The sequence below is a fragment of the Cannabis sativa genome, chromosome 7, assembly GCF_029168945.1.
Source record: "Cannabis sativa cultivar Pink pepper isolate KNU-18-1 chromosome 7, ASM2916894v1, whole genome shotgun sequence".
NCBI classification, from domain to species: Eukaryota; Viridiplantae; Streptophyta; class Magnoliopsida; order Rosales; family Cannabaceae; genus Cannabis; species Cannabis sativa.
In genome coordinates this window covers 47,261,929-47,278,947 of record NC_083607.1, presented here as the reverse complement: position 1 = coordinate 47,278,947, position 17,019 = coordinate 47,261,929, and the positions used below count along the sequence as shown (strand labels likewise).

At 29.4% G+C, this 17,019-nt stretch overlaps 2 protein-coding genes across 5 annotated transcripts; one reads left to right on the top strand and one right to left on the bottom strand.

Moving 5' to 3' along the window:
* Window positions 1-2,321: 2,321 nt before the first annotated feature.
* LOC115696835 (uncharacterized) lies at window positions 2,322-6,038 on the bottom strand. Its single transcript, XM_030623717.2, has 6 exons — window positions 5,766-6,038; window positions 5,509-5,621; window positions 5,204-5,320; window positions 4,632-4,734; window positions 3,420-3,603; window positions 2,322-2,591 (listed from the first exon to the last, which is right to left on the bottom strand). The coding sequence occupies exons 3-6, from the start codon at window positions 5,315-5,317 to the stop codon at window positions 2,537-2,539; spliced, it is 456 nt and encodes a 151-aa protein (XP_030479577.1). The 5' UTR covers window positions 5,318-5,320; window positions 5,509-5,621; window positions 5,766-6,038; the 3' UTR covers window positions 2,322-2,536.
* A 5,220-nt stretch (window positions 6,039-11,258) lies between these two features.
* LOC115697830 (SWR1 complex subunit 2) lies at window positions 11,259-16,061 on the top strand. Of its 4 annotated transcripts, none has more exons than XR_004007993.2 (14): window positions 11,259-11,461; window positions 12,060-12,223; window positions 12,304-12,373; window positions 12,453-12,524; window positions 12,602-12,645; window positions 12,732-13,005; window positions 13,222-13,297; window positions 13,420-13,539; window positions 13,667-13,735; window positions 13,814-13,856; window positions 13,935-14,000; window positions 14,597-14,794; window positions 15,557-15,639; window positions 15,731-16,061. XR_004007993.2 is itself a non-coding variant. In XM_030624967.2 (13 exons), exons 2-12 carry the CDS (start codon window positions 12,156-12,158, stop codon window positions 14,784-14,786), a joined length of 1,092 nt encoding a protein of 363 aa, XP_030480827.1. In that variant the 5' UTR covers window positions 11,259-11,461; window positions 12,060-12,155; the 3' UTR covers window positions 14,787-14,794; window positions 15,557-16,061. The 4 variants fall into 4 exon arrangements, 2 of the variants coding, with proteins under 2 accessions (XP_030480827.1, XP_030480829.1); XR_004007994.2 differs by having other exon boundaries at window positions 14,597-14,800; XM_030624967.2 differs by having other exon boundaries at window positions 15,557-16,061.
* The last annotated feature ends 958 nt before the right edge of the window (window positions 16,062-17,019 follow it).

Sequence of the window (17,019 nt, the reverse complement as noted above, 5' to 3'; positions counted from 1 at the left end):
ATTACTAATTAGCCATTTAATTTTAACGAAATTTGAATTTTTTTTTTAAAAAAAATAATCTAATTTATTCTAAAATCAAATGCAAGATTACTTTCAACATATCCCTATCCAATCATTTTCAATCCAATCCAATCATGAGTTCCAAATGAGCCCCTAAGACCATCTCCAATGGTTACACCAATTCGGGGTAGAATCTACACCAATTTGGTGCAAAATTTTTTACTTTTTTACAACAACTCCAATAATTGACACTAAATATTCTACCAAATAAATATATTTTACTTCAAAGTTCTCACATTTTGTATTATTTACAGTAATAACCCAAAATACCTAATTTTAATATAATTATATCATGCCTAGTAAGAATTTAAAATTTTAAAATAATTTAGTAAAATAAAATATTCATTAAATCAATTATTCATTAAGTATTTTTTTGAAAAAAAAAAAAAAAACTTATTGAATATTTACAAATTACAGTTGATCCTTTAATAATGCGATCATTTTCAAAATGACCGAACAATAATTATGCAAAAAAGAACTCACCAATAATATCAAGATTCTCAAAATACTTTAAGTTCATATAATTAATATTTTGATATTTTTCAAGGCTAAGATCTTCAAGTGATCAATTTAACTACTAAATTATTATTTTACTTAATATTTATTGTCATTGATATTGTTTATTTTTTAATTTTATAACTTAGCGTTATTTTATTTTTATTTTATTAGTATTATTATTTTTTTATTGTTATTTTGAAATTTTTAAATATGTTAGTGCTTTAAATTAATTATTATTTTTGTGATAAATTTTAATTTGAGGACTAAAATATAAGATTATATTTAAAGATCAAATAAAATAAGGGTGAGAATGCAACAAAAAAAAATTGTGCACAAAATTAGTGTAGATTCAAAATCTAACATCATTAATAGTATAGAATTTGATGAACACTAATTTGGTGCATAATTTGGAAAAAAAAAATTGTTGCCCCAAATTTGTGTGCCCACCCTGTTCCCACTAATTGTTTCACGACACATCATCTATACCTATTTTACATATATTAATTTAATTTATAGTTTGTTAAAGAATTTATAATATGTTAAATATGTATAGATAATGTATACTAAAATCATTGGTGGGATAGAGAGCCCACACTAATTTGGGGACAACAGATTTTCTTCCCATAATTTGGTGTGTCATTTAAGAGAAATAGTGTGAAAACTCAACACTACTTTGGTGAAATGGTGCACTATTTCACCAAATTGGTATAGAATCTTTACACCATTTCACTCCAATGACACCAAATTGGTGTTCACTAAATTCTACACCATTAATAGTGTTGAATTTTAAATCTACACCAATTTGGTTTAAAACTTTTTCTTCACATTCGAACCCTTATTTTATTTTATTTTAAAAAATAGTCTTACATTTTAGTCCTCAAGTTAAAATTTATTACAAAATAATTGATTTAAAGCACTAACATATTTGAAAATACATAATAACAGTAAAAAAAATATTAATATTAAATAAAATAAAACATAGTTATAAAACAAAAAAACAAGCATAAATGAAAATAAACATTGGTTATGAACTTAAGTATTTTTTGAGAATCTAATATTTTTAAAATGTTTTATATTATTGGTAAGCTCTTTTTAAGATAATCCTTATTTGTTTATTTTAAAAATGGTCGCGTATAATAAGCTCAACTATAAAATTTCAATATTATTTTAAAAAAAATGTGTTTAATTAATTTATAAAATATTTTATCTTATTAAATTATTTTAAAATTTTAAATCTTTACTAATAGTCATGATATAATTATATTATAAATTAAATATTTTAAGTTATTAATGTAAATGATATAAAATGTAAGACTTTTTAAGTAAAATATATTTATTTAGTGATATATTTATTATTTAGTGTGAGTTATTGAAGTACTAAAAACAAAAGATTCTACACCAAATTAGTGTAGATTCCACACTAAATTGGTGTAACCATTGGAGATGATATGAGGGATTGGGATTTGGATACATTGTCTAATCCTCAGTATAATGTTTGGATTCTAGATAAAAAAATATTCCTTAAGGATTTGTCCAGAAAACTTGAATGTCCACACTCAACACTCCATCACACAAGAACACATTTCATTTACAATTTTGTCATAGTTGATATTGGTGCAGATAAAAGTTCATAAGACAATACATACCAATACAACTTTTTTTTAGCCGGTAGAGATAGAATAGAAAGGTTAGAATATAATTGTTACATAACAATGAGCTTACCAAGTATAGTAAACACACATTCAAATTATGGAATTTGCACATTGTAAAACCAAAATGATGATTTTTTTTTTTTTATTTCATATACAATGAATGATCACAAAAGTAGCAAAATTGACAACTCATCTCCATTAAGGGTATGTAGAAAGAAATGAATGCACAAAAACAATAACAACTCAAATTAGGGAAGAGATTTGAGTACTGTACCAAAATTTGACGAGGCTGTTCCTCTAATTTAGAGATCCCTTACCACTTCTTGCTATTCTTCTCTACGCTTCCGTTTCCTCTGATTTTCAGCGGCGTCTTTTTGTTTTCTGACATAGAAAAGAATAAAAGATAAATAAATAAAAACAAGCACATAAACTATTAAAGAATGCCTAACATTGATCTCACACCAAAATTGAAAATGGCCTGTTCTAAAAATAATTTCACATTTTCACAAAACTAGCTGAAACTGTGAGCTAGGATAAAAGTCTGAAGACAAAATGATTAGAATTTGTGAGGCATCTTTGTAATATGAAGGTGCTTATATATGCTTGGAGCATAAAAAGACAAGATGAAAATCTCAACATATCTAGCACAAATGTATCTACAAATATGGTAGCAATAGTGAGTATGAGCTAATGAGAAAGAAGCCATGGCAAGTTGTGAGCTAAAATTTGGTCAAGAGAAGAGGCAAATATTTTTAAAGAACTTGCAACTAAACATAACAACAAGATTCTGAGAACAGCAGGCAGCATACTAGGCATATAAAACTCCACCTTTTAAGAAACATTTATCTAAAACTATTCAGTCAGTCGAGTGTTTAAATTAGTAATATCTATGTATCTATGTATCTATGCAACATCGACATGTTGGATTCTCAATATGGATGCACTAGCGAATGTGATAACCCATACAGATACACAAGCTAACAGTGCTAAGCGCAGTAGCCCAGGTCTAAAAGTGAAGTACTAGGCAGTCCTGGTAGAATAAAAAAACAAGAAGCATTATCTTTTCTTCTTTTTATCCTTAGAAATACATCACATAATATAAGAGCAACAAGGATCCGTTTTCTTATTTCTTATTCTTCAATAACCCCATTTGCACACCTGAGATTTCACAAGCCAAACTAAAGCAGGAATTGAGTGAGATCCACTGACCTATTTGCATGTCTCTTTTTCAATTTAGCAGCTATAGATATTTGTATCTCCTCGCTCTCCAAAATATTTTCGACTTCACATTTCAATAGATTACAAGAATCCATGAATGCAACAGATTCTCCCAAGCCTGACACCAGTGACTTCTCATTAACCTTCTTTTTGACATATTCCATCAAAATAAGCCCTGCACGAGAACTCAACAAGAACATACATGTATGTGAGAGAGAGAGAGAGAGAGAGAGAGAGAGAGAGAGAGAGAATTTCTAAGATGTAAAAGTAAAGGCAATCAAATGACAAAAATTCACAGTTTGGTCAAGATAAAGGCCCAAATAAATTCACACACAACCTAGAGAGCACAGCCAGCATACAAGTTCTCAGAATAGAAGACTTAACGGTGTATTCAAGAGACCACCCCTCCCAGTCCAATTTCATTCGATACATAACCCCTTTAGATCTATCTTACACTATTAAATGTACCCATTGTTTCTAGACAGTCTTTTGCACATCCCCAAGACCACTGACACTCTTTTATTACAGACTACAACTCACCTTCAAGAAAAGTATCTGCACTCCCCACTAATTCATTTATTCACACCTTACCTTTTAATAAATGCCTAACATCAATCTAAAAATTACAACTAATTACTAAGAGAAAATAGTAGAACATTATGCAAAATCTATATAACCTTAATAAACAAATCATGAATCCTACGACAAAGCCTTACACTCAGGGGATTCCTTTCTCCAGCAACAACAAAATTAAGAACGATTCGTGATAATTTTTTTGAAAAACATCGAAACATTCACAGAAAGATGGAATGTAGAAAGAGACTAATACTCTTCACCAGTCTTAAAATAAAATGTAAACTAGACAGCAACAATTACTATAATATAAGATGACATATGCTTTCGAGAAGTGTTTAAACCCTGGAGCATTTATTAAATTACAAGGAGATATGAGAGGGGCAGGGGAAGAGAATGAAAAAGTATCCACTGTTCTTAAAATTATTTATACACAAGTTTTGTTTTGTTGACAGAATTGTTTTTGAAAACAGTTACTTTAAACAGAATCCATCTTATATTTACAGAACTTTCTTTGTATAAGAATGAGAATATGAATTAAACAAAGAGAATATATAAAGCATGCTAGTAATGTATATTAACCATGTAACATAAAAAAACTGGAACTATAAAGTGGGAAAAAAAGCATACCAAGAGCTCGAAGCATCTTGAGGTCAAATTTTTCAGCTATTTGGTCATGTCCAAGCACTTTCGCACGTTGTAGTACAAGCATTTTCAAGCTAATGAGCATATCCTGCCATGATGTTTCAAGCCACTCAATCATATTAGTACTGAAAGTAAGTGTAGATATATGCTTTATTCATCGGATAATATCAAGAATACACGCTCATTTCAAAACAAATTTGCGTACTCTAGTCCATACCCTAAAATCATTGGATTGCAGAATACTGTTCAAGCATATAGAATACGCTAAAACAAATAGTATAATACTTTAAAATCTTGTTAAGCGATTCCCATATTGCTAGGAAATCTCATGAGAACAATCTACTTGGTAGGAGGTCCCACGAGAATCAAGCCACACAAACTATGCTCTAGTGCCAATTCAATAAATTACTACAAAAACTGCAAACCAACATTAAACTCACACTACATTAATTTGTTGTCTGATAAATTTGTAAGAGTCAAATACATCTATACTTACGATATAGACACACAAACACGCATAAATGAAAAAGAAAAAAGCAAAAGTTCGAAGTGCTAACAAGCTCGGATTCAGACAAAGAACAAAGCCAACTGATGTCTTCAACACTGTTGTTCCTCATAACCTTTTCCATCTCATCACCCGTGCTATTGTCTGTCGACCCGGGGAGCGACATATTCTGCAAGATCATTATTCATAGAGATTCTTGGACTCAACTTTGTATTTGAAACATAAAAACTTAAAAACAGATATAAAATTTGTAGTCTTCCTTACAAAGTACAGTGGTAGTGTGGAGGAGGCAATTCTTTTTCTTGGCAAATTCAATAATTTCCAGATTTGCAAAGTAAAGAAAACCCAGAAACATACCTTCTTATCTTTCTGCAGGAAACGGCGAGGCAAGCAAACTCTATGCTTCAGAGTGGCGGGAATGAATGGCTAGACCAGGCCGGCCGGTAAGTGTTATAGGCTTATAGCATAAGCTGATACACATAACAGTTAACAATAATCAGAAATTTATAAATGAAAGAAAAACGATTGAAAAACACAGCATTTAGTCCCGGTTTTCGAATCATATGGTGAAAATAATTAAAACTTTCCAATCTCTTCTAAGTATATGGTATTACATGTTAGAATGGTGGCCGAAAGTGGTGGAAATTCGATAGGATGGATGACCGTCGAGCTCCTCGGCTTCCGCTGCCGAGAGGAACTTGAGGAGGGAGGATCGTAGTTCGCAGCTCGCCTACGTCGATCGGGGGTGGTGAGGAGAGCGCGAGAGGAACAGACCGTCGGGGTCTGTGAGGCAGTGGAGGTCTGGGTGAGCGGGCTTTGTGAGACTCAGAGAAGAGGGTTTAGGAATTAGGAACCTTTTTCTTTTTATTTTATCTTCAGTTATTATTATTAGAATAACTAGGCAATATTATAATTTATAGTTACTTAAAAATAGTAAAATTATAAATATATTATTTTATTTTACATTGTTATTAATAATTTTATTTATTAAAAATTAAATAGATAATTTTATTAATTATTATTTAAAATTATTTTATTAAGAAGTTTAAAATTTATTATATATAGTATTTTAAATTTTGTTGTTAAATAAATTATTTTTATAAAAATAAATAAATAGGATGGTCTAGAAAAAAATTACCGTGTTCTCCATAATGTATTATTTTTATATCTCAATCATTCAAAATTATTATTATTATTGTATCTCACTTATTTTTATCACCGTATCCCACTCGTTGTCATCACTGTATCTCATCTCTTGTCATTAGCGTAATTTACTTGTAGTCATCACTATTATATTTTCCAAATCTAAATCTTAATTTTAAATTTCATCTCAAATTTTAAATATTTTTTTTTTAACATTTTAAGACTTTAGAAAAAATTCATTAGTTTGTTCTGTTATTATTAATTAATATATTTTAAAAAAGTTATTATTATTTTTTCAAATATTTTTATTAAAAAAAGAAAAAAAATTGTAATATTTTAGTTATGAGAAATGTTAAAAGGCAACTTTCATTGGTATCATACTATTAATGGTGTAATTAAGTAGCGGGTTCCATATAACTTTTAAAAAATAAAATTTAGAAAATATCGCTAACGCCATTTATGTAAGGTGTTGGCACCACTAGTGCCCAATAACAATGCTCTTTAGTTATAATTATGTGATACTTAACATTAAAGTTATCATTTAAAAAAAAAAACATAAAGTAGGCTTTTGTTAAAAATTAATTAATATTTTTTTAACAAAATTTAAATGTGGTAAAAAGCAATTGAAATATTATTTCTAATATCACGTGATTCTTTTATTATTATATCTTATTTTTTTTTTTTAAAAAAAAAAAAAAGCCAAAAACGTACACATTAGAGTTATCATTTTTATATTATTATTATTATTATTATTATATCTTAATTTTTTTTTTTAAACAAAGCCAAGAATATTAAGTTATACGTATATATATTGATTGATATTTTATGTATGTATATAAAAAAAATTTACGATTAACTATATTTAATTTAAGTTTTAATACTTTTTTTGAAATTTAATTTTTATTTTCTAATTTTTTTTAGAATATTTATATTTTTATAGAAAAATTAATAAAATAAGAGTAAAATATCAATTTGTAGATTTATATTTTTTTTATAGAAAAATAATTAAAATAATAGTAAAATATTAATTTGTAGATTTATGTTTTAATAAAATATTAAAATTGAGAGAATTAAGGAGAAAAGAGAAAAATAGTTTTAGAGTGATTTTAGAAGGACATGTCACCGCCTCATACTTCTCTTTCATAAATATATTTATATATTGATTAGTCGTACCTTAAAAATTCTCCCTCAATTTTTATATTTATAAAACACTAATTTGCGGTATAATACCTAAGTTTAACTATTTATTGTAAATAATCTAAGTTATATTTCTAAAACTCCAAAGGTACATGACTGTTAAATGCTAAATTATTATTTATGTGTTATTTTCTTATTGGTATATTTAAACTAATTTTTTTTAAAAAAAATAAAAATTTAGTGACATGACTCAATCAAAAATTGTCATGTGCTAATTTATTTATTATTTAACAGATAAATACTTACAGAAGTTCTAGAAATATAAATTAAATATTATTACCAACTTAAATATTTATAACTTTACATATAAATTTAACAATTATCCAATGAACACCCCATTGACGGAGCCAGAATTTCGATTCAGTGAAGGCTTGAATATTTTTTTTTCAAGAACTTGAATGTAAATTGAATCAAATGACTTATTTTTATTTTAAAAAAATAAAAAAAAATTGAAATAAAATAAAACAAACATGTTAAATAGAATGTTATATATGTACTTAGAATAAAAAAGAGTGTTGAGTGTTTTTCAAAATTGGTGTTAAATTTTAGTGGTATTAACAAAATTGGGTAGGAACAAATTAAGTGAGGGCTTAATATTTATATTTATAGTAAACAAAAATTTAAATAAAACTAATTAACATATATGTAATATAAAAGTTTCTTATTTATTATAAATTTGAGTGAGGGCTTAAAGCCTACATAATGGCTTAAGTCCCTCCGTCCCTGTAACACCCTCCAAATAAAATAAGAAAGATTAATATCTTTTTGATGAATTTTAAAAAATAATTTAAATCTTAAAACAATTAAAATTTTAAAATTTATTTAGTGATTTAAAAATTTAATTATTTTTTCTTAAAAACCTATTTAAATATAAAAATTAAATTTTACTGGAACAAGATTAAGTTTATTTTTTCTTTAAAAATTTAAATTTATTTAAATAAACATAACATTTTTAATTTAATTTTATTTATTTAAGAAAAAAAATTTAACAGTTATTATTGAAAATTTAAAGGACAAAAAATACTAATTATTATTTTTGATTATCATATTAAACAAATACTAATTATTATTATTAAATTACGGTCATTCATTTTATAAATATAAGAGAAATTTGCGGCCAAACCCCATTATGTTTTATTTGTTTAACACTTAACCCCCTTTTCTTTATTTTTAGTGGGAAAACCCCCTTAAGTCCCGTTCCGTTTGCAATTTACTGTTTTGTGCATTGACTCCGTGAACCCCTAAATCCAACTCAGTCTATCTACTGACGTGGCTGCTTTAATACACAGGTGGTAATTAAAACCATTTTTGTGTTTTGAAAATAATACATCATAAAATAAATCTAATAAGTAAAATTCAAATTTAGAATTTTTTTTTCCCAGAATATGCTGACCGTGAGTATTGGGGTCAAAGCTTTGGACATGGTTTACACACACCTGAGCAGTTTAGCTTTAACCCAATTAGAAAATCAACTCCTCCAATATCAAAATATACTTATGCTCTAGATCTGGTCGATTTTAGGGCCGATTCAAAAAAAACGTTCGGGGTTGGAGAGTTTATGGGTTGTTGCGACTTTCATGGAGAATGTGTGAAATGTGAAATGTAGAAGTCGTATGCCGAAACAAGTGGCGGTGAAGACTTCTTGGAGAAATGTTAATCATGGTCGAAGATTTATATTATGTTGGAAGCATTTGGTGAGTTTTGTTCTTCTTTCCATGATTTTATTTTCCTTTGATGGTTCACAGTGTGTAACGAAAATGGTGGGTTTTGGAAGATTATGGGTATAGTGATTTTTGGCATTGGTTGAAATTTCTGAACGATCAAGAGAAGTGATATTGGGGCTGCTTAGAAAAATTCTACAGCTGGAGAGTGAAATTTCCTCCACTACAACAATGAATGAAGAACCTGCATATTCAGTGGAGAGGATTCGTAACATGTCACGACAAGAGAGTTGAATCAATTGTAGAAAGCTATGGTCAAAGCAGCCACGTTGGTGAAAATTTCCTGTACAATATAATAATGTTATTATGAGATCAAATAATTCTACAACAAATATTTAGTGCGAGTTATCATTAGTTCTCTTATTATATTAAGTTATAATTGTTTTAACATTAAGCACAAAATCCATAACATACAAATGCACACACTGTTAAACAATTCTAAAAGAAAATTAATGCCTTATCTTTTTTTGAAAATCAATCTTGTTCACTCTTTCTCAACCTCAAAGGCACTTTAAATGCATATAAGCTGAATTGTGAGAGAGGCAAGGCTAACACCATTTAATACTTGAGTGTTATATTAACACTCAAATATTTAGAACTAATAAAAGATAAAAGTCTTTTTCGATTATTGCTAAACAATTTTTAGAACTATAAAAACAGTAGAAAACAAAAAACATGTGACCAAACATATGTTCAAATATAGGGAAAATCCTTTAATTTTTTATCCCCTCATAATGAGACAATATAGCGAACATAGCCATGTGCATATTTGTAAAGGGAAATACATTTATACCCCATTCTCAAAATATTCAAACCCACTTCAATATTCAAATATTTTTTAATATCATTTCACCATGACCCATACTGCCTCAAAAAAATAATCATCTATAAAACTCACCATTTTTACTCTGTTCAACCAACAAACAACAAAGGAAACATTTTTTTTTTATTATTATTATTAAAAAAAATCCTAATTTCACAAGAGATAGCATACCGTAATTCGGAGGATTGTCATCTTCTCCTCTGATTTTCACCATGGTCTCCACCTCGTAGTGGAAGCTGAAGAAACGACCACCCACAACAATAACCAGCCCCTAGTTCAATCAACGATGAGCCCCTGACGATTGCGAAGGCAGCAAAACAAGAAAAATCCTTTGACGCCAGCACAAACCGCACAGCTACATCGTCGCCGGTAATGGAAGCTGGAGAACCGACCACCCACAACAGTGTCTGCTCTTGATTTTTGAGAATACCAGTGGGTTTGGGAGTTTGGGATTATAGGTTTCGACAGAAGAAGAAAAGGCAGATTTTTTTATGTAAAGAAGAAACAAACTTTGATTTTGAGAAGTTTTATTAGATTCTGATATAATTTTGTAAATATTTTTTGTTTTTATTTTATTTTGTTTTAATTAGGAAAAAAAGTTCTAAATTTGGATTTTACTTATTAGACTTATTTTATTATGTATTATTTTCAAAACACAAAAATGGTTTTAATTACCACCTGTGTATTAAAGCAGCCACGTCGGTAGATAAGTCGAGTTGGATTTAGGGGTTAACGGGGTCAATGCACAAAACAGTAAATTGCAAACGGAACGGGACTTAAGGGGGTTTTCCCACCAAAAATAAAGAAAAGGGGGTTAAGTGTTAAACAAATGAAACATAAGGAGGTTTGGCCGCAAATTTCTCTAAATATAATAATACAAATAGTATCGTGTAATTAAATTTTTATTTTTACTTATAATTAAAAGTATAAGATAAGTATAAATTTTAATTTATTTTTACCTTTTAAATAACTATTATATGACAACTTTTTTATAATAAAAAATACTTTTAAAAATATTTGGATATATTTTTTGTGAGTAAATTAGGAATAAATTATTTTAATTTTAAAAAACTTCTAAATTAAAAAATATCTTTTCATTTTTTATCTAAACAGTTAATAAAGAATTTTTAATTTTAAAAGCTAAAAAAAATAAAAATTAAGATAAGCTAAAATGATACGAGGATACAAGTTACACATAAAACATGACACACATCTAAATTTCCCTTATTTACACATTAAAAAACAAAAAAAAAAACAAAAACAAAATTCCTTTATTTTCGATACGGAAATCTCAAATACCTTCCTCTTTGTTCTTCCCCTATTTCGAGTGTTTTGTAGTTCATCTTCTATTTCCCAGTCTTAACTGAAAACACTTTCATTGCCATTGCTACAGAACATAGCAAAAGGGTTCTCTGCTCTCTACCAGGTACAGACTTATTTCTCTGTGTATTTTTTGTTATTTCTCTCCACAATTTCAATATGCAATTTGTTTTTCAGTTCAACAAATCACAAAACTTCCCGTTCTCCATCGAACCTCCCCTTTTTTTTTTACACTATTGTTTTCTGCTCAATATATTATTTGGAGTGTGTGCATTCAACGTGCTCGCCAGGTATTTGTAGTAATTCGTAGGAAAATTGATCACAAATAAACAATTTTTCCCAAATTGATCTGAGCGTCAAGCCCCTAAACGTTTTTGTTAACGAGTGGAGGCTCAATTGGTGGCCCGTAACTTGAACTCTAGTACAAGAGGTATAATCCTAAACCATAACATGAAAATGAACCTTGAGAGATTCAGTTTAAGTGTTGTGTGTGCTTAAGGTGTTTGATAAAATTCTTGAATGTTATTTGTTTAAATAATAATAATGACCTATAAAGGTGAAGTGATCTTCGGCTTTGGGCAAAGTTGTTATATTTTAATCACTTCTTTTGTTCTAAGTGCTGTGTGTGCTTAAAGTGGTGATCTTAGTTATGTTTATTGTAATGCAGTTTAAATGGTTATTTGATGGGAAAATGTTGTGTGCAGGGTAATTGTTGTTCTTCTAGATATAAATCTGGTTCTGCATTCCTATATTATTGGTAAAGGCACCGAGTTCTCTGCTCTTCATTCTGTTGGTCAACCATGGATGACTCCAAGGAAGATACTCCTGTTTTCCTCGACCGTACATCTCGGCCTACCAGGGGGAAGAGGTAGCAAACAGATTTTCTTTTAACTTCCTATTCAAGTAAAACTTCGATTAGCTCTGAAGTTTTTTTTTTCTTTTTACCAGGATGACCAAATTGTTAGATGATGAAGTTGAAGTTGACGAGTTGTTTTGGAACCAGGAGGCTCTTAAAGATGTTTGTAGCTCTTAAAACATTTATTATTGTATTAGTTTTATAAATTAAAGTAACAAGTGAAAGTTTGTGCGTTTGGTAGGAAGAGGATGATGTTAACTATGAGGAAGAGGGAGAAGTTGCTGATGAATTCGATAGTGACTTCGATGAAGATGTGAGTTACTTTGCATTTCTTTTGTATGATTCGCATTTAATTATTTTCTTCCTTTAATTTGCTTCAATTGTTGGTAGGAGCCGGAGCCAGAAGAAGCGGACAACAATGAAGTAGATGAAAGGTTAAGCTTTGAAACCTGTAGGAAGTTTGAGATTTTTATCTTAGGGTTTTTTATTATTATTCTAAAGGTTGAATATCCTTTATTAGGGTGCGACAAAAGAAGCGGCTGATATATCCAGGGAAGACTTTGGTGAAGAGAAAGCAAAAGAAGAAGAAAGTGCTCTCCGATTTGGAAGATCATCATAAGGATGATGAGGAGGAAGAGACTGATAAAAAAAATGAACAGCCCACTGAACAACCTCAGGATGCCCCTGAGGATGTTGAAGGAGAAAGAATTGTGAGGAAGTCTACGAGAACAGCAGTTATCAATAGACAAGCGGAGAGAGATGCCATACGTGCAGCCTTGCAAGCTACCATGAGGGTCAGCAAATTTTACAAGCTTATTGCGATAACTGTTGCTTATTGTCTGAATCTGGAAAATTGTGTATTGGATACCGAGTTTAGTAATAAGGATTTTTCATTGTTTTGATATTTAAGTGATTATGTTTCTATTTGTATAATATGCTTGTAAACATTTTAACTTTGGAGGTGTGAAGTGATACAGCTCTATTCAAATAATATTCTCCTTTGAACACAGCCAATAAAGAGGAAAAAGGAAGGTGAAGAGAAGAGGATGACCCAAGAAGAAATGCTCTTGGAGGCTGCCCAAACAGGTTTGTTATTAATTTAATTATTAAAGTCTGAAAGTGATATGTGGTTTTTCTACCTCAACCTTTAAGACTGAGTTTAAGACTTTCTATTCTGAACTCTGTGTGCAACTCCTGCAAATTTGTAGAAATCATGAACTTGAGGAATTTGGAGAAAGTTTTAGCAAGGGAGGAAGAAGTTAAGAAAAGAGCAATTATACATAAAGCTGTCTACAGTGGTCCACAAATAAGATACTATTCAAAAGATGGTAGTTTTTTTTTGTTTTGGTTATTGTGTTTTGTTTTCATGATGTTGCCTACACTGAAGTTCTAATTTTCGTGGAATGGGAAATGGCCTTAAGTTGTTTTCTTTCTCTACCTTTGCATTTACTGTAGGTTGTTCTTATCTGGAATTTAGTAAAGGGTTGTCATTTCAGTCGCAGATATCAACAACACCTGTTCCATGTAAGTACATACAACAATCCTTAAGCATCTTAGTCAAGCATTTGGTTCTGATTTTACTTTTGTCCAATTTCTTTGCAGATCCTGAGAAAGTTGTCTGTGCAGTTACTGGGTTACCTGCTAAGTAAGTGCTCATGTGTTTCAACATTGGTATATCACCCTCTATCACTCTGCAACTTAAAATATTTCGTTGATCTTGTAGATATCGTGATCCAAAGACAGGGTTGCCTTATGCCACAAAAGAAGCATTTAAAATTTTACGCGAGCGGTATGTTTTCCTTAGTTTCTTCAAATTTCCACAGCTTTTATTGATTTATTTTTTGTAGTTGTTATTATTATTTTTTTAATTTCCAATGTCATAAAAAACTGTGGTGCATAGATTTTCCTTCATTAGTAAGCATATATGGTGTTTATTGATGTTGTTGCTCCCAATTATCTTATTGAGAATTGCTAATTGGTACTATGGCCAACACCACCTGATGCTGAGATACAACGATTGGTGCAATTTTGTATCGGACCACACATTTTTATTTAAAATGAAATATGTGAGAGTGGATATTTAATTCTACCAAAACACATCAAGTGGTGTTGGCCACCATGGTCCCTCATAGCAATGCTCTATTTTATTTATCAAACACCTGGAGTTGTTATTCAGCAAAAAAAAAAAAAAAAAAAAAAGAAAAGAAAAGAACACCTGAAGTTGTTTATAGCTCAATCTTCACTTATAATTTCCCTTTTTCCTTTTTTTATAACTTTAATTTTATTGTGCCACTCCCATTTGGTTACAAGTTACATTTCAAAGTAGAGCACTGCGATATCTATGCTTACAGTATTTATGCTTTCCTTTGTTATCATGCTTGTCAGTTTCCTATATGAAAATCGTGGTGTCCAGAAAGACATGGACATGGGAAATTTGTTCGATTCGCTTTCTACGAATGGTTTTTCAGCAAAGCGGAAAAGATCAGTTATGCCAGATAAAAGAGAACTGTCATATTCTCGACATTTTGCACGTTTCCGCCAAATTCCAGCACTAGAAGAGGAAGTTTCAGATTAGCAGGAGTGGTAATTGTATAATATTCCCACAATTTTTCTGTTATATATATTTATTTGAATTGTTTGCATATTAGTTAGGATGTTAGAGGAATTCTAAGATTTTTTTAGAAGGTTCTAGAAATCATGGTCAAAATGGCCATGTAAGGAGAAAGCAGGGGTGATGACTCGAAGGTTCCTGTCACCACCTCCTAATCAATCCCTACAATTTCTCCCACTGCATGTTCCAACAATCCCTCAAATGAAATCATGTACCAGAAACTTCTGTGATTTTTGACTTGGGATGCCTGCCGATAACTTGATCATCATGCCCAGACTACAGAGCCAAGGAACTTTGATGCTGTAAACTTGGCCTTATCAGATCTTGACATTTATTGGATTTTTTACTACCAAGCTTCCACAAATATTTTCCTTCAAATCTTCCCTTAAACATGGTCGTTCACACTGGTATTATTCCCGGTAAAAACAATGATACTCTCTACCAAGCACTCTATACTAAAAATTCCCTGGAGGTGGGCAGCAGCCCAGTGAAAGTTTTCGTATTCGTGTCCAATTTTATCTTTCCACTTATTAGGAATCATGAAATGCTAACTGAGAAACTTCATGTTACTAGTAATTATGTGGCTGTTGAGTCTGTTTGATTGCTTAGCTATACCCTTTTGTTTACTAGTATCAAGAAATCGAGGGAGACTTTATAGAGGTTTTGGCTGCTGGGCCAATTTGTACATTTGCAGGAGATAAATTGATTTCCACCTTTTTTTCTTTCATGAGCAGAAACCTTTTGACAAAGTAAAAGAGGTTGAGATGTGCCATCATTCATTAGAGGAAGTGTTGACCAAGCCCTAACATAATGAAAGGCAAGTGATTTAAAATTTCCATGCATAAGTTTTGATGTAGTCAAGTTAGAAAATGGTAAGTTTTTTAATTTTTGTTCTCTTTCTCCCCCAGAATGTTAATATGTACTAATTTCACTGTTGTGGTATCGGATGGCAACCTTAAGATCTTTCACTGAGGATACTAATTGGCTGAGGTTGCAGCTGCACTAAATTACGCTAGAAAACACACATGAAAGTAGTCTTTTATTTGTATATAAACTAAGCTTTATTGATTTAATGTTGGAAGCGTGTTTGTATTTTTTCCCAAGCCTTGTTTGTTAGAGCTTAAGTTTTTCGTAATGAAAGTTTTGTTGTTTATTTTAAGCTGATACCAATGTTACCTTTATTCTTGGAAGCTAGAGTACATTTTGTTAAAAGATGAGGTTCTTATTTAATCTTTTAAACATATCATTGTAGCCTCAATCTCCGCCAAAACAAAAGAAGGATGGGTATATGTTTATTTTACATGATTATACATTTAATAATGTATAATTAGTATTTTTTTTCATGAACTTTCGGTAGTACTTGATTTTGTCTCCTAAAATATACATTTTGTTAAAAATTCTTAAAATATAACAGTTATATAATTATGTTCTTTCTGCTATGTTTCGTTTCTTTTACAGTCAAAGCGTAGCATTTTTATTTGGGTTGAGATGCAAAATGGTCTTAAATTTGGTAACTAAGTTAGTAAATGTCCACTTTTTAAAAAAATTAAGAAAACGGCCAAATCTAAGAAATTAGCTAATAAAAATTATAAAAATGGATGTATCACATATTTTTTTTAAAAAAATATATATAATAACAAAATTAAGTTACATAAGTTTTTTAGTATTGCATATTATTATATTGTAACAAAAATAAATAAATATATTAGATTATTTAAATATATACAACAGTATTAGATATATCGTAGTACAGAAAATTAATAAACCGTTGTAATAAAATTATATACCACAAAAAAATTATAACAATACTAAATTTATACTCAAAAAATATATATATCATGCTAACAAAATTATATATATCACCATTAAAATATGAATACATACAAAAAAAAATTATATACAATAAAATAGAAACTAAATATCATATTAAATATAAATAATATATTATAGACAACAAAAATCATATACCATACAATAAAACGTATATACCTACAATAAAATATAAAACAAAATAATATAATATTATTAAAAAAAATTATATATATCATATTCACAAAATTATATATCACCTTTATGTATACTAAAATAAAAACTAAACATGCATTATCTAAAATAAAATGATATACTATACAATAAAATTTATACCATATAACATAAAATATATACCTTACAATAAAAATATATATATTAATAACAA